Genomic DNA, 18,903 nt, shown 5'->3' with positions numbered 1-18,903 from the left:
AGCGACCTCATCTGGTCTATTATATATGATCTATTTCGCTGATCCATGTTAAACCTGCGCACTCCGGCCTCTAGGTGTCAGCGTGTCGCAATGATTCCGCAGTGAACACCGAGTAAGAGTAATGTGGTCACGTGACCACCAGCAGCAGTATGAACGTGTCTGACAGCATCTGAAGTTTTATTCAACAATGTTGTCGTGTGAAGATCTGATGCAAAGTCTGCAGGAGTGTGTGATCAGCGGGGATCGAACTCCCGAACATGTCCGTCACACACTCAGGCTCTTCACGGACAAACTGTCTCAATCCTCCAGGTTGGTGAATAGACATCAGGGTGTGTGACAACTTACAGTGACTCTCTCTCTGCTCAGTGTGTGTGGTGATGGATAACGGTGCCTTCATGAACAGGAGCGATGTGAAGAGATGCAAGGAGCGCTGTTTGGAGGAGGCTGCTCAGCTGCTCAGAGCCCCGGAGGTTCAGCTCGGGGGTTTGGAGGAGCGGCACCTCCTGCTCCTGGTCAAACTGCTCCTCTCCATGCAGCTGCAGACGGCCAACATCTCCTCAGCCTGTCGCAAAGTGGACCAGGTCAGTCCCACTCTGGGCTTCTTCACTGTGCAAGTGTCATTATGAGGTGGGGAGGTCACTAAACCCGCACGTCTGCTTTGCAGATGCTGCAACATCTGGCCAATGTGGACCACCAACTGGTGTTCAGAGAAACACGCCACTGTTTGCTCTCCATCGTTCACACTGACCAGGTACAGTGATGTATATATTTTGATACCTTTTAATTGTGTATAAAATAAACCTTAAAAATTAAGTGTGTAAGATTTAGGTGAAAGGGATTTATTTGCAGAAATGTAATATAGAATGATCATTGTGATGTTTTCACTACTGTGTGTTTCATCAAAATTGTACGAATTGTCGTTTTCTTTAACCTAGAATGAGCTCTTTATATTGAAATACTTTATATTATACATCGGGAGAGGGTCCTTTCTACGGAGTCTGCCATGTTTTGCACAGTAGCCCAGACTGGACAAACTAAACTTTCATGTTTAGAAGGGGTGGGTGAGGTGAGGGGTATTCAGCATATTTGTACTTGATTGTACTTCAAGTTTTTTAGTTTGACTATTTGAAGTGTAGCAAATACCTCGACCAAGGCCCAGCAGTCCCTTATAAAATCATTTGGATTTTTATTTGGATTTTATCTGCACCAAATTGGACACTCTCGTAAATATGTCACAATATTAAAGAAATTGAAAAATCCACAGAGAAATTGAATGGGTTCTTCCTTGGGTCACACCCTACTCCTTCACAAAAGTTGTGGAGACGGTTGAGTATGTTCTGCGTTATCTTGCTAAAAACAAACAGACGGAAACATAAATATTAATGCACAAGTGAGGCTTATCGAGTAAATAATTGTATAATAACACCAGTTAGAAGTTCGTCCATCTTTCATCAAACATCTGTGTAGATCACTTTAATCATAATCATATAGTATCATTTTATGATATCATATTTGCAAAAAGACACTGTAGATAACTTTGAACTTGTCTTTGTTTCAGATATTGTCCATTGAGGATTTACAGAGAGGTAAGTGCTGGTAAAACATGATGCATTATTACAGTACAGGACTCAATTCATGTATATGTTTTTTTATCAATCTGTTTTTCAGCCTGCATGTTCCTGGAGGACAGCAGTGTTGGTCGTGAGGTTTGGCGAGAGTCGTATCAGTCCATGCTGAACAAAGTGTCCGAGTTATTTCCTGTTGTATTGCAACAAGAGTCCCTGAGAGATGGGCCGCTGTGTTACACTGCTGTGAAGGTACATGCAGAGCAGTGTCCTTCCTCCCTCAAGTTCATTAAAGAATTTCGGTGTGATCTCTGTTGCTGACCTGAGACCTGTGATCTCTGCAGTTGTGCCTGCAGACATTCCAGCTGCTGTCCAGTGAGCTGGCTCCTCTAGTTTGGGAGAAGACGCACAGCAGCTCAGCAGTGCAGACGATCCTGCAGGCGCTCGTGGACATTATACTCGGACAGGTTTCTTATTAACTGACAAGCTCAAAGGACACGTATCAGTTGAGTTCTTGCCTTTGTTTTCATCTCATCAGCCAGTGTGATGTCTTGCAGTGCTGCAACAGGGACATTTGTCTTTTGGCCGGCACTGCTGTGGCCATGCTGATCAACACAGCACCAGAGAGCAGAGCTGGAGGAGCTGCTGCCTGGAGTCTGCTGCAGGTCTCTGCCTCAGGTAGGTGACCACCAACACTGCAGGACTTATACTTTGAGCTCGTCAAATCTCCATATGGCAAAACGTAAATAGATTTAGTCTTTTTCATCCCATTTCTTTCTCTGTTGTATCAAATACTCCAAAAAGCTATGAGCGACAAACTCAAGAGTGTGAATAGTTTCCTGACAGCTGTTATTCCTGTTGCCTCTCAGAGCCCTGGCTGCTGACTGTTGGCGCTCTCCAGATACAGTGCACCCTGACAGGAAATGAGGCAGTGGCGAGGCTGGCTGTGAGCAGGGGCCTCCTGACCTGCTGTCGACCTCACATCTTGCTCAGTTCACGCGTAGATGCCACAGAAGTAAATCTACCTGAAGCTCACATCAATAACACGTTTCACTTTAGTTCTTCTTCCTTTAAGCCCATCACTTCCTTTTTTCCCCAGATGTGTTTACTGCTGAATGGTTTGTTTCCTCTGGTCTACACTTTGTGTGAGGAGAAGCTGGATTGTCACCAGTTGGCCTTCGAAGGTATGTAATGTAAAGGTCTCATATTCACGTGCATAACTGCTGAGGTCATCCTGAATATCTGACATGTTGTTGCAGTGTTGGCACTGTGGCTGAAGAGGGTTAAAGAATGTCTGGCTGAGATCTGGAGGATGACGGGTGTCTCCCTTCTATCGGACAACAGCAGCCTGCAGCAACAGCTCGTTCACACCCTCTGGACCAATGCAGAAAGCCCAGTGAGTCAAGTTAACAGCATTATATTATTGCAATTCAAAAAAATAGTAGTAGTATAGAGTATAGGTATGTACAAGGACATTATTTGACTTTTTAAACTCAGTGGACGACCGAATGCTGCAGGGTATTCTATACAGTGTGTTGAAAATTGTTGCTTGACATCGTTCTAATCGGAACCATAGACTGTATATAAAGATGGACGACATGACCAGTCGCTAAAAGACCGAGTGAAACATCATGGTTGACAACTCACGATTGGTGGAACGTTTTTATCCCACGAGACTTTGTTAACGTGGCTCCGTCGGATAGTAGGAGGAAGTGGAGAAGTGTCCTCCATCTTTCTATAGAGTCTAGGCGCTGAACACATACCATGACTAAATAATTATAATGCAATGTTAGATGAAATAGTTCAAATTTTACTCTCAAAAGAAGTATAATATGCATTCCTTGTGTGTAGTTTTGCTCTTTTCTATCATTAAGACATATTCAGTACCACCCACATTAACAGCCATAATCTGAAAGGATCATCCAAAGATCCAGATATTGGTAATGTCGCATAGTTGACTTCATAATAGCTGCTTAATTAATTCGAAGACGTATAAGATATGTTACTTTTCGTCGGCAGGTGGAAGGCGTGTCTGAATTTGTCCGCGAGGCCTTCTGTCTGCTGCTGGACGTCTACAATGAGGACTGTCAACACTTCTGTGACACAAAGAAGATTCTTTATTCTACTTTACTTCAGCGAATAATTGAACTGCCTTGGGAAACAAAAGCCAAATATCATCGCCTCTGTGCCCTGCTGCCACATCTGGGTACTGACACGGTGAGGGTCGAGTGGTATTCCAGCGTTGATGATGTTATAATGTCGTGAGAGGATCATCATGACTTTGCCTGTTTCTTTAATTAATCAGGTGCTGGATCAATATGCTGCAATACCCAATCATCTCCTGAAGTGCCTGTCAGCCAATCACCTCTCACCATGTGCATCGGAGCTTTACAAGTGTCTGATCCAGCAGCAGAGACGGGAGCTATGTGCCGGCTCTGAATCACCCTCCGAGCTTTATCTGGCAGATCGGTGGGCGAGGCGTTGGCGGCCCATCCTTCACGAGGCGCTGACTTCTGATGTGCCGCTTCTACAGAACCACAGCTCGACGCACTTACTCCCCTGCACCTTTCAAGTCTTCCCCTCTGCTGTGGATCATCTGCTGGCTGATCTGGACCCGTATGCCCCCGGCCACCTCCACGCCTGGGCCTGCGTCATGAGCTCCTACCGAGCCTCGACTGGAGGTTCTCCCTGGTCTCTGCAGGGAGGCTCAACCCTGGAAACCCTCCGGCTGGCTCTAGGATCTACAGAAGACAAAGTCCGTCTCGCTGCTCTGAACCTCCTGTGCTGCAGCCCAAAGACCAAAGAGACTCCAACCACAGAGGAGATGTCGCTTATGAGGATGTTCATTCCTCAGAACCTGAACTTGGATTCCTCGCCGTTTCGACAGCATTTTCAGGCTGGAGTCAAGAGGTTTGTGGTTCGTATCAGAGACAGCTGCCTAGCACGTATTAGAGGACAAAAGAGCAAGAGAAAAGAGGACGCCAACCACTCTGAGGATATGCTGGAGCAGGGAATAGGTGAGATCATTGATAGCTGATGTTTTTCATCCTTAATGAAATACTGATTTACTGTAAACTCTTGAAAACTTGAGTGTTTCAAGTTTGTATTTTCTGATTCCTTAGTTGTTCCCTCAAACTGTTGAATGCTGAATTAAAGATGAATAATTTAATCAAAATACCCACAGAGACTACCCACCATTTTGTGGGATAATACTTAATTATGATGATTAATTCAATATGTCAATGGGAACAGGACTTTAATATCGGATTAGGCCGCTTGGCATCTATGCTTAGATGATTTGCCTTTGTTGCTTTTTTTGTGATGTTCAAGTTTTCCTGTTCATTCTTTTGTCTAATTTCTGTTCATCAAAATCTTTTTTGTGCATCATGCAGGGTTTGTGGAATGGCTGGGTCACCTTCCGTACAGTTATCTGGCCCCAGGACACAGTTATCAGAGGAAGAAGACTGTGCTGCTGTTGCTGTCCGTGGTGCTGGAAACCTGCACCGACACCTGGAGCCCAGACAAAAAGAAGGGACAACCTCCAGGTCGGTTTAGCAAACCAGTCACTGGAGGAAATATTAAACACTAACATGTGGTTTCCATGCCAACCTTCTGTCATATATCTAATTTTACTACTTCACGAACTCATTACAGCAAACATTGGGTCTCTTATTGAAAATGCCAGACAAAGAGGACAGTGGGATTTCTTCAGCAGGACCAAGCAGCTGGTGCTTATCAGCTGTTTAGAAGATTCTACCAATGAGGTAGAGCACCTTTAACACACCTCATATTTCGTTTAGATTGCTAAAATCAAAAATCAAGGAACACAGATGATTGGTTTGTGGTCTCTTCCAGATCCGGGAGCTCTCAGCTGGGTTATTGTTGAGATTTTTCCCGCCCCGTTTTCCAGACGATATCACCACAGTGCTGCTCATTCGAACCAAACAGCTCCTGCGCAGTCCTCGGGTGCATGAGGCTCAGATGGGAGCGCTGACGATGAAGCTCCTTCTTCTGAAGTAAGCCCTGCTTCCCCCCCTCACTTGCGTAATGATGTCTGCTTTCACTGCAGAGGATCAGCAGTGATGAGTTGTTCTGCCTGTAGATCACAGCACCAGCCTGAAGATGGCCGACTGAACGGCGACGTATATGTCAGCAGTGGAAGTGACTCCTCCTGCATGATGAGGTTCCTGGTGAAGGAGCTGGAGGAGCATTATCTGACAGCTAAGGCTGATATGATTCTTGCTGCCAGAACCAAGCCCATACATGGTGAGACAAAAGATATACAACACTGACGTTCATACATGGGATGTAACTTGATGTCAATTTCTCCTGGATTACTTTCCACAGGTGTTGTTAGTGCCCTACAGAGGTGTTTGGTTGAGGCAGGCAGCAGCGTCCATGACACACTCGACCGCAGTCTGTATGCTGAGCTGCTGGTTCTGCTTGAGAACATCACCCTGCTGCTGCTGGGCGTTCTGTACGGAGACCAGGAGGCTTGTACCACTGAAAACGGTAATGGAGCAACCTGGACAAACAACAGTCATTTCTGGATGAAGTGCATCATATTTTACGCTAACGTCAATCCCTTTTGTCTCAGATGCCCCACCTTCCTTATGTGAAATGGGAAACGCCATCAGCTCGCTAATAGCCCAAACATCTGAAGGAGGCCAAGTGGATGAAGAGGAGTGTGTCCTGCTGTCTGTAGAGCACAGCCTCGTTCTCACCTGCTGCTGGGTCTCACTCAAGGTAAAACAGAACCAGATGCATCATTTGATATCTTACCATTTTGGAAGACTAGTGCAGTGCCCGAGCTAAACCTGCCTGGTTTCTTCCTGAAACTGTAAAGGTTACCTGCAGTGATTGAGCCACAGAAAGTAAAGACAAAGTGGAGGATTCAGTCCACAGAACCCTGAAACTGCTGCTGCCACCTCTACTGTCACCGCTGCTGCACAAAGAGCTCTCACCTGTTGTAAAAGCATTGTCGATATGAATGACAACATCACTTTAGTTGATGAGTCCCAGCACCACTGTTACAGAGCACTGGTCGCCTGTGTATTCAACTTTTATCAATATTGAACGTACTGTGTGTCCAAATTGTTGCACCACATTTTACAGTGCACTTCCATGGACCCTTAACAATACAAATGTCAAGTTTAAGACTAGTCAAATTAACAGATCTCATAATATGCGTTCCTCAGTACTCTCATGATTAGGCATAAATAAAGTCAAATGGTGTTTGACTTTTTGTCTAAATATAATTTAATGACATTTTTTTTATCATCAGGAAATAGGAATCTTTTTAGGTTTTCTGGTGGAGAAACTTCTCACCGAGTTCAAACCCAGCAAACATCTTCTAGAGAAAGAAGATCTAATCAGAGCATCGAAAGTTTTCAAGAATATTCTTCTCAAATGCCGTCACTGGGTAAGTTTTATGAATCTACTTACTTATAGGTGTTGAGTTTCAATATCCTCAATTGTTATGTTCCTTCTTTGTTGTTTTAAACACACATTTCTTGTCACCAGGGGGCAGTAGAGGGATGCTGTGTTGGCTTCACTAAGTTCTGTGCTTCTCTGTTGAGCAGCAGTGACCCAGAGCTCAGAGATATTCCAGCTCACATGTTGAGACAAGTGAGTTCAGATTCACACTCGTATGACTCGTTTCATTGATAAATGGAGATGCTGGATTTTTTCTGGATTCTCTCTTGACAGGGATTGCAGGTCGTGCAGTGTCCTCGCTCTACGTCGGTGACTCGGCGGGCTGCAGGGTTGCCTATGCTCATCCTGTGTGTTGTATCTGCAGAGGAGGCCAGTAAAGCAAGGCCACTGTTAGCCCACAGCATGCAGACCTTACTGGAGACGGCCAAGACGCCTCTGCCGCAAAACTGGGACCAAACTCTGGACCTGCCACAGGTTTGGAGACAGTGAATAGTAAGATTGAGGGAATTGGTCTTCATAACCAGACACGGTCACATTATCTTCCTCTTTCTCTTACAGGTGTGTGCGGTTCACACGCTGCAGGCACTGGTGCGTGGCTCAGGTCTGGGAGTAGCTGTGCTTCAGTTTGCTCCACCTGTAGCCATCGTGTCACTCACGCTGCTCAGCTCTGCGTGCTGGGCCATGAGGAATGCTGCGCTGCAACTTTACAGTAAGGGACAAATATTAAAGAGCTTAACTTTGAGTTTGCATTTGCAATTTGAAGGATTGCAGTAGGATTAGGGCTCATTGATCAATCTGTCTAGTATATTCGGGATGATCTGTTTAGTTGTTAAATTCGCTCAAATGGCATCTATTTACAAATCTTAATTAACTGATTATAATTCCATATTTTATCTGACTGATATAAAACCAGATAATGAATTATAATTTATTCACGAAATCAGTTTATTTTTACTCATTTTTTAAAAACACTGCAACTTTTTAACCTCAAAATAGCCATGTGTGGCTGCAGAGGGCGCTGTTGCTCAGTAACATTTACATCGTTTTGCTTTAAACAATTTACTGATTTTTGAAATAGTTTCTGTCTTTTTTTAAATCTATTGATCTGTATTGTTCGGTGCCAATTAACACTCCTAACATTTAAGTAATTTAAATCCTGTTTCCAGGTTCTCTGTGCTCGCGAATGCTCGGCCAGAGGCCAAGCAGTGAAGAAAGCGGCCCTACCCAACACTGCATGTCCCCCGCCTCCTTCTTCCTCCACTACCCCGCTCTCCAGCCCTTCCTCCTCGACGAGCTGAGGGGGGCAGCACAACACCTGCAGACTCAGCCCAATGAAGCCAAGCTACACCTCCAACCCTCGCTCTACCCTGTGCTCACGCTGCTCGCTCAACTCCAGCCTGGAGTCCAAGATTCAACAGGGTGATTACTGTTTACTTATCACTAAAGTGTGATCAGGTCAACTACTGTACATTAAAGTCAAGGTTTCCCTTCTGTGTGGTTTCCCCCCCCCCCCCCCCCATTATATGTGAGACCAGTGTTTTCAATAACTTTACCAGTGTAGGAGGAACTGAGCAAAGAAACCAGCTTTCAGTTCATTAGAATTAACATTAACATGTGTTTTGTCTTCATGTGGTGACTGAAGATGATTAGTTGAAGAAATCTCTGCTCCTCTGTCTTTTCAGAACTTTGTCAGACTTCCTGCCTCCTCTGCTCCAGCTGGCTGCCAGCCCAATATACAGTGTGAGAGTCATGGCTTCTAAGGCTTTGGTTGCCATGACTCCCCCCTCGGAGTACATGCACATCCTCGTCACACTTGCGGCTCAACTGCCCAGGCCTCAGGAGCGCTGCTGTCACAACCGGCTCCACGGACAGCTGCTGCAGATCAAAGCCGTTCTCGAGAGAGCTCTGATCCCTGCAGACAGGTGAGACGTAAAGGAACTGCTCATTCATTCACTCATCCCTCTCTGAGACTTTTAAAATCCCATTCATTCATTCATCCGTCACCCACGCTCAGGCTTTGATGTCCTGCTGTGTTTCTGTTCTCAGTGCTCCTCCTCCCGCTCTGTCCGATATGCTGAGTAAAGTGGATGAGTCGCTGTGGCTGGTGACCGAAGCTCAACGCTGCCCCCTAGTGAGAGCGGTCTACCTCGGAGTGGTAGACTCGCTCAGGAGATTCTGCTGTGAGACCTTCCTGTCAAAGATCAGTGACATTCTCATGCACGACCTCCAAAAACCCCAAACTGGCCTTCAGGTTTGTTTACAGACTCATATGATAACAGACCTGTGATTAAAATATGTATAAAAGACTTTTGGACAGACTAAGCACAGACGTGCTTAGCCTTTATTGATAGTATAGATATACATAAGATTAGATTTGGGTGGTCTACGGTCACGGTGGACTCAGAAAACATGTTTTTGGCCTCTAGAACATGATATCTCTGCCTTTTTCTTCAAATTTTAAACAGGTGTCCCTTTAAATAGTTCTGATCTGCTCTAACCACTGATTGGGCTTTGCAATCAACTTTGAATTCCATCACAATATTATGTTCTTGTCCTAATCTATAGGAACATTTGCAGCTGCAGTCTAAACATAGTCGGACAGAATATCAGTCTGCTGATGCTAGAGAAAGGAGAGATGATGTGATGCTTTACATAATGTATCTACCGCCCATTGTTCTTTTTGAAGGCTGAGCACTGACTGTCTAAACCCACTGTTTGTTGGCATAGCTACAGCTGTGGTGGTTAAAGCTGTGGCTGTGGACGTGACTGCACCTGTGGATGTGGTTGCTGTAGCTGTTGTGAATCATCTGTAATGCTCCCCATACTGTCAGCAAAGGGATTTGAACCCACGGTGCTTCTATCAAATATGTAACTGATACACCACAGGAGCTCGGGAATACAGTCTTTCTCAACAGTTAAGATAATGCTTTATCTCCATCATCTCCACAGGTTGGTCTGTCGTCCTTCCATCAGCGAGCCATCCACTTTCTATGTGCGGATCTGAAGTGGGCGTGCCAAATCTGGGACAGCTTCCTTGCAGCGAGCCCTGATCTGAAGCTCTCTCTGGTTACGTGGGTGGCAGATGGGCAGGGTTCGCAGCAGACCAGTTTGAAAGAGGTGATGCAGAGGGTGTTGCAGGTGAGACATGAAAGGTTCCAGAGACTTCAGTGTAAAGAAAACCTGTTTAAACTGGTTTCAGAACAACAAAGTCCCTAGAGAGCACAATGTGAAGAAGCAGAGAAAGACTCAAATCTGATGGAAGGCTAAAATCTGACTGGAGATCTGTGTCCCTCTTACATAAATAAGGGTGTAAACTTTGATAAAATGGGGACTGCTGATTTTGTGGCCTGGTTATTTATTTAACATGACTTGTAGAGATGAGCCGGATACTCGGCTGAAACGAGTATCCGGTACGGATAAAGCACTTTTGCCGAGCACGAGTATTATACGAGTAATACGAGTCAATATCTGTGCTCGGACTGAATGAAAATCCTCACACAGCGTCACAGCGCTCCTCCCCTTCACACACCGCTCTGCTCACTCACTCAAAGAACAGCTCTCTGTCTCTCAGTCACTCGGGTTCGCGGGTCTTTTCCGTTAACGTTTAGGGTTTCTTCAGCTTGAAGTTTGTTTTTATTTCAGTTTGTACTTACTTATTAACCAGTAGAGTTCTGTTAAACGTGGGTTCGTTCAGACGTGGTGCTGGTAGAAAGCGACTCGCGTTGCGTCTCTGCCTGTCGGAGTTTTTTTTTTTTTACTTTAACGGTTTAAACTTTTTTTAAACCGTCAGTTGGCTCTAACCAGTTTTATTTTACTTCACGCACTGAGTGTCTGACAAGTTCTAGGTAGTAGTGGTATAAAAAATATTACAAATTAAGCTACACACACACACACACACTCCCCCTCTCTCTCTCTGTCTCTCTCTTACTCACTTACACACACACACACACACACACACACACACACACACACACACACACACATACACACACACACACACCTGGTGTGGAAATAAATAAAAAAAAATTCAAAGTTAAAAAAGAAAGTTATGTTGAGTATGAAAACACTTGTTATTACATTTCACTTCATAATTGCAACAGCATGTGTTGTATTCATTGTTACAAAACTTGTTCTGTAAATTGTTCGTTTGCTATTGTGATCAAAATCATTGATCTGAAGCTCAATGCTGATGCTGTCCTGTAATAGTTTTCTAATCAGCAATAAATATAACAATTTCTGATCAACCCATATCAATTGCATGCTTAAAATAACATACTGGTTAAAGCCCCGCCCATTTCAAGACAACCCGGTTCCGGGTTAAATCACACCCACTTCCGGGTTAGGCCCCGCCCACCCCGAGTACGGATACGGATACAGATAATTGATATGGTTAACAGATACAGATACAGATACAGATAATGCTGTACTCGCTCATCCCTAATGACTTGTTTACCTTTATGATGTAATTTAGCTCTGACGAGAGCACATGTCTTTTCGTATCTAGTTCAATTTATTTTAGTTGTTAGTACTTTTGGAGATAAAACACCCACATTGTACACTGTAATCCTTAAGTACTGCATGATAAGAGAGATTATACTGTTTTGATACAAACATATGATATCAAATATACTTGGCCAGGTATACATTTCAAACATGGTATTAACTTTATTTATAAAGCACCTTTCAGTCATTTAAAATGTAATCCAAAGTGCGTAACAGGTGATTGACCGATATGAATTAAAAACATTCAGGTTTAGAGACTAATGCGTACCAAAGTAATAAATAATAGAATAGACAACAATTAAAGAAAGATAAAATATTTGAACATATATAATCAACATCAAAATCTTAGTGATAAATGAAATAGTCCATTGTGGTACCCTTGTTGTTGCTGATAACCAGTCAGATTGTATCTTTTGGTATGTAAAAGCACGCAGATCATTTTATCAGTGCTCTGTATCACCAGTCAAACCTGAGGGAGGCGTTGTTGAGTCCCAACGTGGAGTACCGCAGGACCTACCTCACCGCCCTGGTGGCAGTGATGGCTGCTGGAGCAGAGTCTTCTTTACCTCAACATCTTCCTCAGTCGGCCTCTCTGCAGGAGCCAGTTCTTTCCGAGTGTGTGGATTTGTTGCTCGGGGACCTGGAGCAGCAGCGAGGTGGTCCAGAGTTTCTGTCCCAGGCTCTATGTGCAGCTAGTCTGCTGCTTCCCCAGCACTCAGGCTCCAGGTTACCACACATCTTTTATTACTTTATTGCACTGTCACAACTGGAACGCTCGTCCTTGCAGCTCTAACTTTCTTTTCCCTTCTCTTGTCCACCTTAGTCTTCAGATATCCATGCTCCAGCGATGGTGTGGCATCTTGGAATGCCACCGGTGCCCAGACGCCCCTGAGGTGCTCAGGATGGCGTGTGCTGAAGCCCTGTGTGTGGCTGGAGTTTCACTGATGAGCCAAAGCCTAAAAAATCACAGTACTCTCATGATTAGGTATAAATAAGGTCAAATGGTGTTTGATTATGATTTGTTTTTTATATTTACCTCCACCGAGGTGGTTGACATTGTGAGATAGGGCGATTTTCAAAATTTTTGGTGCATATCCAAATAAAAATGTGGATCTAGTGAATTACAATTTAGTAACATAACGGGTGCCATTCTAGTTTAATATGTGATTACAGTGTGTATTTTCTATTTTAAGTCTTTTAAAAAAATCAATGTAAAGTGTCTGAGCATTGTTTAAACCGCTATATAAATAAAATGTATTATTATAATCAAGTGCTACACTCTGGTAGAACAGAAATTCAAAGTGTTGTCTCTTTGTGGTTTAGGTTGATCAACACAGGCCTTTACTTGCTGCAGGACCAAGACCAGCAGGTGAGATTAAAAGCAGCTTGTTTTACCTCCATGCTGCACCATGTGAGAAGAGGAGAGAGCCAGCGGAGCGTCTACGTTATGCAGGTGAACCAGGCCATCCAGCTCCTGCTGGAGCTGCTGCTGGAGGATTGCTCCGATGCTCCTGGCACAGTGGAGGTGCTGCTGTGTCACCTGCCTCAGTCTGACCTCAGACGTGTGCTGACAGAGGCCTCAGAGAAGGGGTACGTCGCCGCCTGGCTGCATCAATACACTATAACAAACAGCGATATTGACTGGGTGCTTTTTAACTGTTCACCCTCTCTTACTCAGGTGTTTCAGTTTGTATGAGCAGGATCAGGCCAACGTGTTTGCTGAACCCTCTGTGATGGCAGCACATGTGCTGCCTCACCTGCTGCAGATGGCTGTTAAACACTCTGAATCCTCTGCTTTGGCACAGAGCCTGCGTGCCTGGGCAGAGCAGAGTGTTGAACAGGTGTCTGACAGCCTTGCAGTGTGCAAAGAGCTCCAGCCAGGTACTGCATCAGCATGTCAGTGTGACTGTGGGAACACGTGTTACTGTATGTTCCTGGTCCAGGGGAAACCTGGACATAACATTTATTAGGCTCCCTAGTCCTCCAAATCCCAAGAAAGGCAGCAGGGTCAAAGTTAGTTGAAAATGCAAAGCAGCAGTTTTTATTTATTGCAGAGTTGATCAATGGTCAAATCAAAAAGCCATTAATTTTCTCCAAACTTCTCCTATCAAAGTTAATTAACAAACCTCATCTTTCTAACCTAAGCTCTTAAACCATTAATAAGTGTAAATCATTTCAACGGTCATTTATCTCTATTCACAGTTTACTTTTAATCCTGAATGAAGGCTGGGTCCTTTGCTGGGATGTGGGAAGGAGGACAGAGAGGTTCATGTCAACTGCAGTTTAAAAGTTCTCTTTTGGGCAATGGTCCAATCCAGAGAGAGCAATCTCTGCAAACCAACCAATCACTGGGCCCCACCTGTTAAAGCACTAACACACCCGTTCACAGACACACTCGCACACAAAGGGCAGGAAAGACAGATCTGACAGAGGTTCATAACATATACATGAAGTTGAACTATGTAAATGTTGAATATTCCTTGTGTTACAATGTGATTGTTTATTCTCTCTGCAGCGGAGACATTGACCCCGGCCTGGCTTTCTCTCCTCATGGACCACTGGTTTCACAGCACCCTGTGTGGCCTGTTCACCCGGGCGGCCTTCCTCCTCCGACTGTTGGAAACATGTGATGGTGCACGATGCCTGTGTGATCCTTCGTCCCTTCGTACAAGTTTACAGCAAGTTTTGAGTCGGCTTGGTCAGAACGGTGTCCACTTTCCCTCTGCTCTAGCAGCTGCTCTGGCTGGAGAGCAGCCACTGTGATAGAGGGGAGGAGCTGTTTTTGTGCACTCCATGAGCAAAGACTTTTGGACGGCGTGGCCCTGGATACAATTACTGTACTTCATGACAGCTACATGTGCAGCTGCAGTCTTGAATGAGTGCTGCAGTTGCTGATGCTGCAGTACACTGGTACTTGGGAGGCTAACTGAGTTATGCAGGAGCTCAGGGGCTGAAGGTTCTTGTTTCCATCATCAAATCACCTACACAGATGAAGGGAACCAATAGGTGTAATGTGCCATGTGAACGAGGACTGTGAAGTAAAACAGTTATACCTCATAATTCCATCAAAAAACTCATTTTTTGCAACTTTATTCATTTTGAGAATAAAGCTTTTTATGTAGAATTACAGCCTGGCTCTGTCTTTATGATCTCCATCACCCCACACACTGCTCATTCTTATTCCCAGAGCAGGGCTCCTGTCCTCTTGTTGTGAGTTGTTTGCCATGTCTCAGCAGAAGCAGCGAGGCTCAGTCTGACGCAGTGATGTAATGCAACAGCATCTGGAGATATTGGCTGCTCGGTGCCCAGCAGGGGAATAAAGTGGACATGTTAATGCTCCATTAGAGGCCTTCTGCCTGGATAAGTGTCCACTTTCCAGCCACATGAGGGCTGAGGATGATTGACTGGGTCTGATAGAGAGCAGGCGATTGCTCCGCAACACACCACACACTAGAGCAGTCTGACATCAGCAGATAGCCCACTGCCTGTGTTTGACATGGGAGGCTCTAGGTGTTGAACAAACATGGCAGAGACTATACATGCTATGGTTGATCATATTAGATAATTAACTAAACATACATGGACGTTTTTATTATTGTATCCTCACAATGTAACTATATGGTTTCATCAGATAATGAGTCCTCAGAATTGTTTCCAAACAACAGTAAACCAACAGTATCTATTTTTACTGTTTCACATTCCTCAATGTGAACATAAGGTGGATCTATTTCAGATAATGTTTCCACTGTGTATGCATGAAGCATTGTGCTTATGAACATCGAGGTTATGCAACAGTTATGATATGAAGCTTAATAAATGATTCATAAATAAAGCTGCAGTCTATCGCTCTCCAACCCACGGCAGAATGAACACCCGGTGTGCAGGGCTCTGTGAGATGAACATGTGCCTCAGGTGAAGCGACAGGTGGCGCCTGTCAAGAACATGACACACAGGAAGATGTTAATATAAGTTCATGTCCAATATTGAAAAGTATAGCAAAGAAAGTGACATATATCAATATTTTGGGACAAATCTTGAATCAAATAATTTTTGCAGGAGACCAGTTTGAAAGAGGTGAGGCAGAGGGTGTTGCAGGTGAGACATGAAAGGTTCCATAGACTTCGGCATAAAGAAAACCTGTTTAACCGTTTTCAGAATAACAAAGTCTCTAGAGAGCACAATGTGAAGAAGCATAAACAATAATTTCACACAATTGTGTTTGTGCACACATTCATACAGACGTGCACCGTGTTGGGCACAAAAGAGTAGTTTCACACTCTTCATAACTAACATGGTTGAAATTTTTTTTATTCTACAAATGGAATCACATCAAACTTCATGATGAATTCAATCAATTTTAAAAGAAGGATTGTGTTTGTTAAACTTAAACTTGTTTAACAATATAATTAACTGCTGATTAGTGCTGTTGTAGGTTGTTTTATTTTTCAAAGCCTTTGCAGAGCTGGAAATTCCCAGATAAGTTTACAGGAATTTAACTTTTGTGAAAATGTGGATATTGTCTTCAGGTATGTCACATATGTTGTGAGCTAAATTATACCTGATCAACTCTGTTCTTCAGCTTCTTCACTCAACTTCCGCTGAGTTTGGCTGCGTATATAATAGTATAGTATATACATGAAAAAAAGTTTATCAAAGTTTCGATTCATGGAGTCGCACGAGAGACATCTTCCCTGAATCATGTGCTATTAAATCAGCTAGTAGCTAATCGGTAGTTATGGAACGCTATTTGAGCCAAGAAACGAACAATATTTTAATCCAAGCCATTTTGTACAATCACATATAAATTAAATGAATGTTTTTCCATCTTTGCTTATTTCATTTGTTTTTCTAGAAATGAGTTCTCACAGTAATTGGTTTGCTCTGTCCCAAATGTGTTCACCCTTTAATGGTGTAGTGACCTATGATTTCAGCCAGTGCATGCTGGGAGAGGCTCCAGCCCCCTGTAGCCCTGAATAAGCTGAGTGTGGTGGAGAGTACCAGACCGATGCTGCATGGTTGCTCTGGTAATTCCCTGAAAACTGTGTGAGCATCTATTTAAACAGTGGCTGAGTGAACAGGCTGAGTCACACGTTGGCTGACCTCTTTCCCCATCAGCCCACAATGACACAGGGCCTCACTGCTTTCAGGGTACAGCTCCCTGTCAACTCTCTGCTGACCTTAACCAGCCTCTGCAGAGCCCACATCAGACCACCAGCACCACCAGCACCACCAGCACAGATCAGGCCTCATGGAAGCCTGGGAAACAGGAAGGAAAAAGGGGTTTGGACCAAAGCACCAAGCACTTGGAGCCAGATAAAGCAGGGGATCATAAACGAAAAGTAACGACTTGGTGTGTTTTCAAATGAAAATGAAAGCAGGGAGCAGGGATATTTACAGACAACCAGAAAACATGGGATAAGTTAGGAAATGTTCAGGGATGAGGAGAAGTAATGAAAAGTTAAGAGGATGAATTATAGAGGAAACTAGGGCTACGTTGTAGCACTTGCGGGCCCGAGCACCCGCACGTTGAAGCCTGTTGCGGTCGGTGGAGAGAGTGATCGATGACCAAGCGCACATCATCGATCGAGCATGCACTTCTCCACAATAAATGCGTTTTACGCTCTGCGGCAGTAGGATTGCCAGTAGGTGGCGCCATCACTATTATTATGCACAGACATCTATTTATCTGTTCATGTAGGCGCTCTGATGTAGCGTGAGCAATTTTGTGTCAATCGGACAATGTTAACACAACTTAATATTCACACTGATCAGTAGGTGGCGCTATGACCCTGAACTAATATTTATATGTGGAGCTGTTCAGATTAGTATTGTGATCATAGGTCAGTAGTTTGGAGCCGGTTGGATAATGCAGAGTGGATTAACAAAGTACTTCCTGTTTCCTGGCGAATCAGTAGGTGGCGCTATGACACTGAGGAAATATTGACACATAGAGCTGTTCAGGCTTGTACTCTTATCATGTGACAGAAGTTTGGTAGTGATAGGACAATGCACAGTGGACTTATGAAAACATCGTGTCCTTTGGCGAAGGATGATCCTTCGCCAAACATCAATGTTTACATGGTTTGAGGAAATGTCACAATTCTGACCTTGATTCAATGACTTGACTGAGCTCATTTGAGCTGTATATCTTAAAGCAGCCAGGAGCAGTTCATCAAAGTATAAAACATGTCACTTCCTGTAGCCACCAGGGGGCGCTGTAATTTCAAGTCATAATTTCTGTGTAGATGTCATCAGGATGGCACCCTTGTCTTACATGTCTAGTTTGGACTCGATTGGACAATGTATGTCCGAGATACAGAACCTCGTGTTTTGATGGCGTTTAATCAAACTCAAGACGCCACGCCACGGTCACACGGTGTGACGAAAGGTCAATCTCTTAATCACTTTTTATCTCCATCTTGTTGTGATGGCACTGATCTTAATTTGAAGTTAATCTGATGAAAGCCCTGGGACAAGTGCATCAAGTAAAAATGTGGAATATGGAAAAAAAATGGCCACTTAATCCAAAATGGCGGCCTCCCTGTTTGGTCAAGCATACCTATCCAAGATATTTTTTTGTTTGTTATGAAACGACACATGTCCCGATAGATTTGTATAAATGTCGGCCATCGTAGTGCCGGGGTTGCCCTATAGGGGGCGCTGGTCAGTTTTTTTGCCACGCCCATTTCTTAAAACCGTATGAATATCTTCAGGGGGGGGCTGTTGTTACACACATGTAGTTTGAGAGAGATAGAATCATGAACACTGAAGTTACAGCAATTTCGTGTTTCACGGCGAGTTGATGAACTTTAATGCCACGCCATTCATATGGCGTTTGACGAAAAGTCACGGTAATCTTATGTCTTCATTGTCAATGTCTTGGGACCCATTTGATACAGTTTGACATGGTTGAGGTCAGTGGATGAGGAGAAATTCATCCAAGTGTAAGACAAGCAAAAAACAAGACATTTCCTGTTGCCACCAGGGGGCGCTGCGGTTTTAAGTCATCATTTATGCATAGATGTCATCAGGCGGGGACTATTGTCTTACATGTCTAGTTTGGACTTGATTGGAACATGTATGTCCGAGATACAGATGCCCGTGTTTTGATGGCGTGTAACCAATTTTTAACGCCATGCCACGGTCACACGGTGTGATAAAAAAAAAATCCCTCAATCACTTTTTATCTCCATCTTGTTGTGATGACACTCATCTGAATTTGAAGTTGATCTGATGAAAGCCCTGGGACAAGTACGTAAAAGTAAAAATGTGGGATATTGCCAAAATGGCCACTAAAAGCAAAATGGCGGACTTCCTGTTGCGTTTTTCATAATGCTCCATGAGACTTTTTTTCATGACTGGTCACGATACACCTATATCCAGATTTTGATGAAAATCC

General features: G+C 44.0%; 1 protein-coding gene across 1 annotated transcript; it reads left to right on the top strand.

Annotated features, from left to right (window-relative positions):
* The first annotated feature begins 123 nt into the window (after positions 1 to 123).
* On the top strand, positions 124 to 15,688 carry si:ch211-225b11.4 (thyroid adenoma-associated protein homolog). The gene is made up of 31 exons (XM_053421701.1): positions 124 to 309; positions 404 to 581; positions 665 to 751; positions 1,559 to 1,586; positions 1,669 to 1,817; positions 1,910 to 2,032; positions 2,123 to 2,243; positions 2,435 to 2,580; positions 2,665 to 2,749; positions 2,825 to 2,961; positions 3,585 to 3,782; positions 3,871 to 4,582; positions 4,958 to 5,110; positions 5,220 to 5,329; positions 5,421 to 5,581; positions 5,668 to 5,831; positions 5,913 to 6,077; positions 6,163 to 6,311; positions 6,850 to 6,987; positions 7,089 to 7,193; positions 7,275 to 7,475; positions 7,560 to 7,710; positions 8,168 to 8,420; positions 8,684 to 8,923; positions 9,048 to 9,252; positions 9,951 to 10,139; positions 11,968 to 12,230; positions 12,328 to 12,489; positions 12,828 to 13,094; positions 13,183 to 13,385; positions 14,020 to 15,688. The coding sequence occupies exons 1-31, from the start codon at positions 188 to 190 to the stop codon at positions 14,265 to 14,267; spliced, it is 5,613 nt and encodes a 1,870-aa protein (XP_053277676.1). The 5' UTR covers positions 124 to 187; the 3' UTR covers positions 14,268 to 15,688.
* The last annotated feature ends 3,215 nt before the right edge of the window (positions 15,689 to 18,903 follow it).

This window comes from Pleuronectes platessa, chromosome 4, assembly GCF_947347685.1.
Source record: "Pleuronectes platessa chromosome 4, fPlePla1.1, whole genome shotgun sequence".
NCBI classification, from domain to species: domain Eukaryota; kingdom Metazoa; phylum Chordata; class Actinopteri; order Pleuronectiformes; family Pleuronectidae; genus Pleuronectes; species Pleuronectes platessa.
This window is presented reverse-complemented; position numbering and strand designations above follow the sequence as displayed.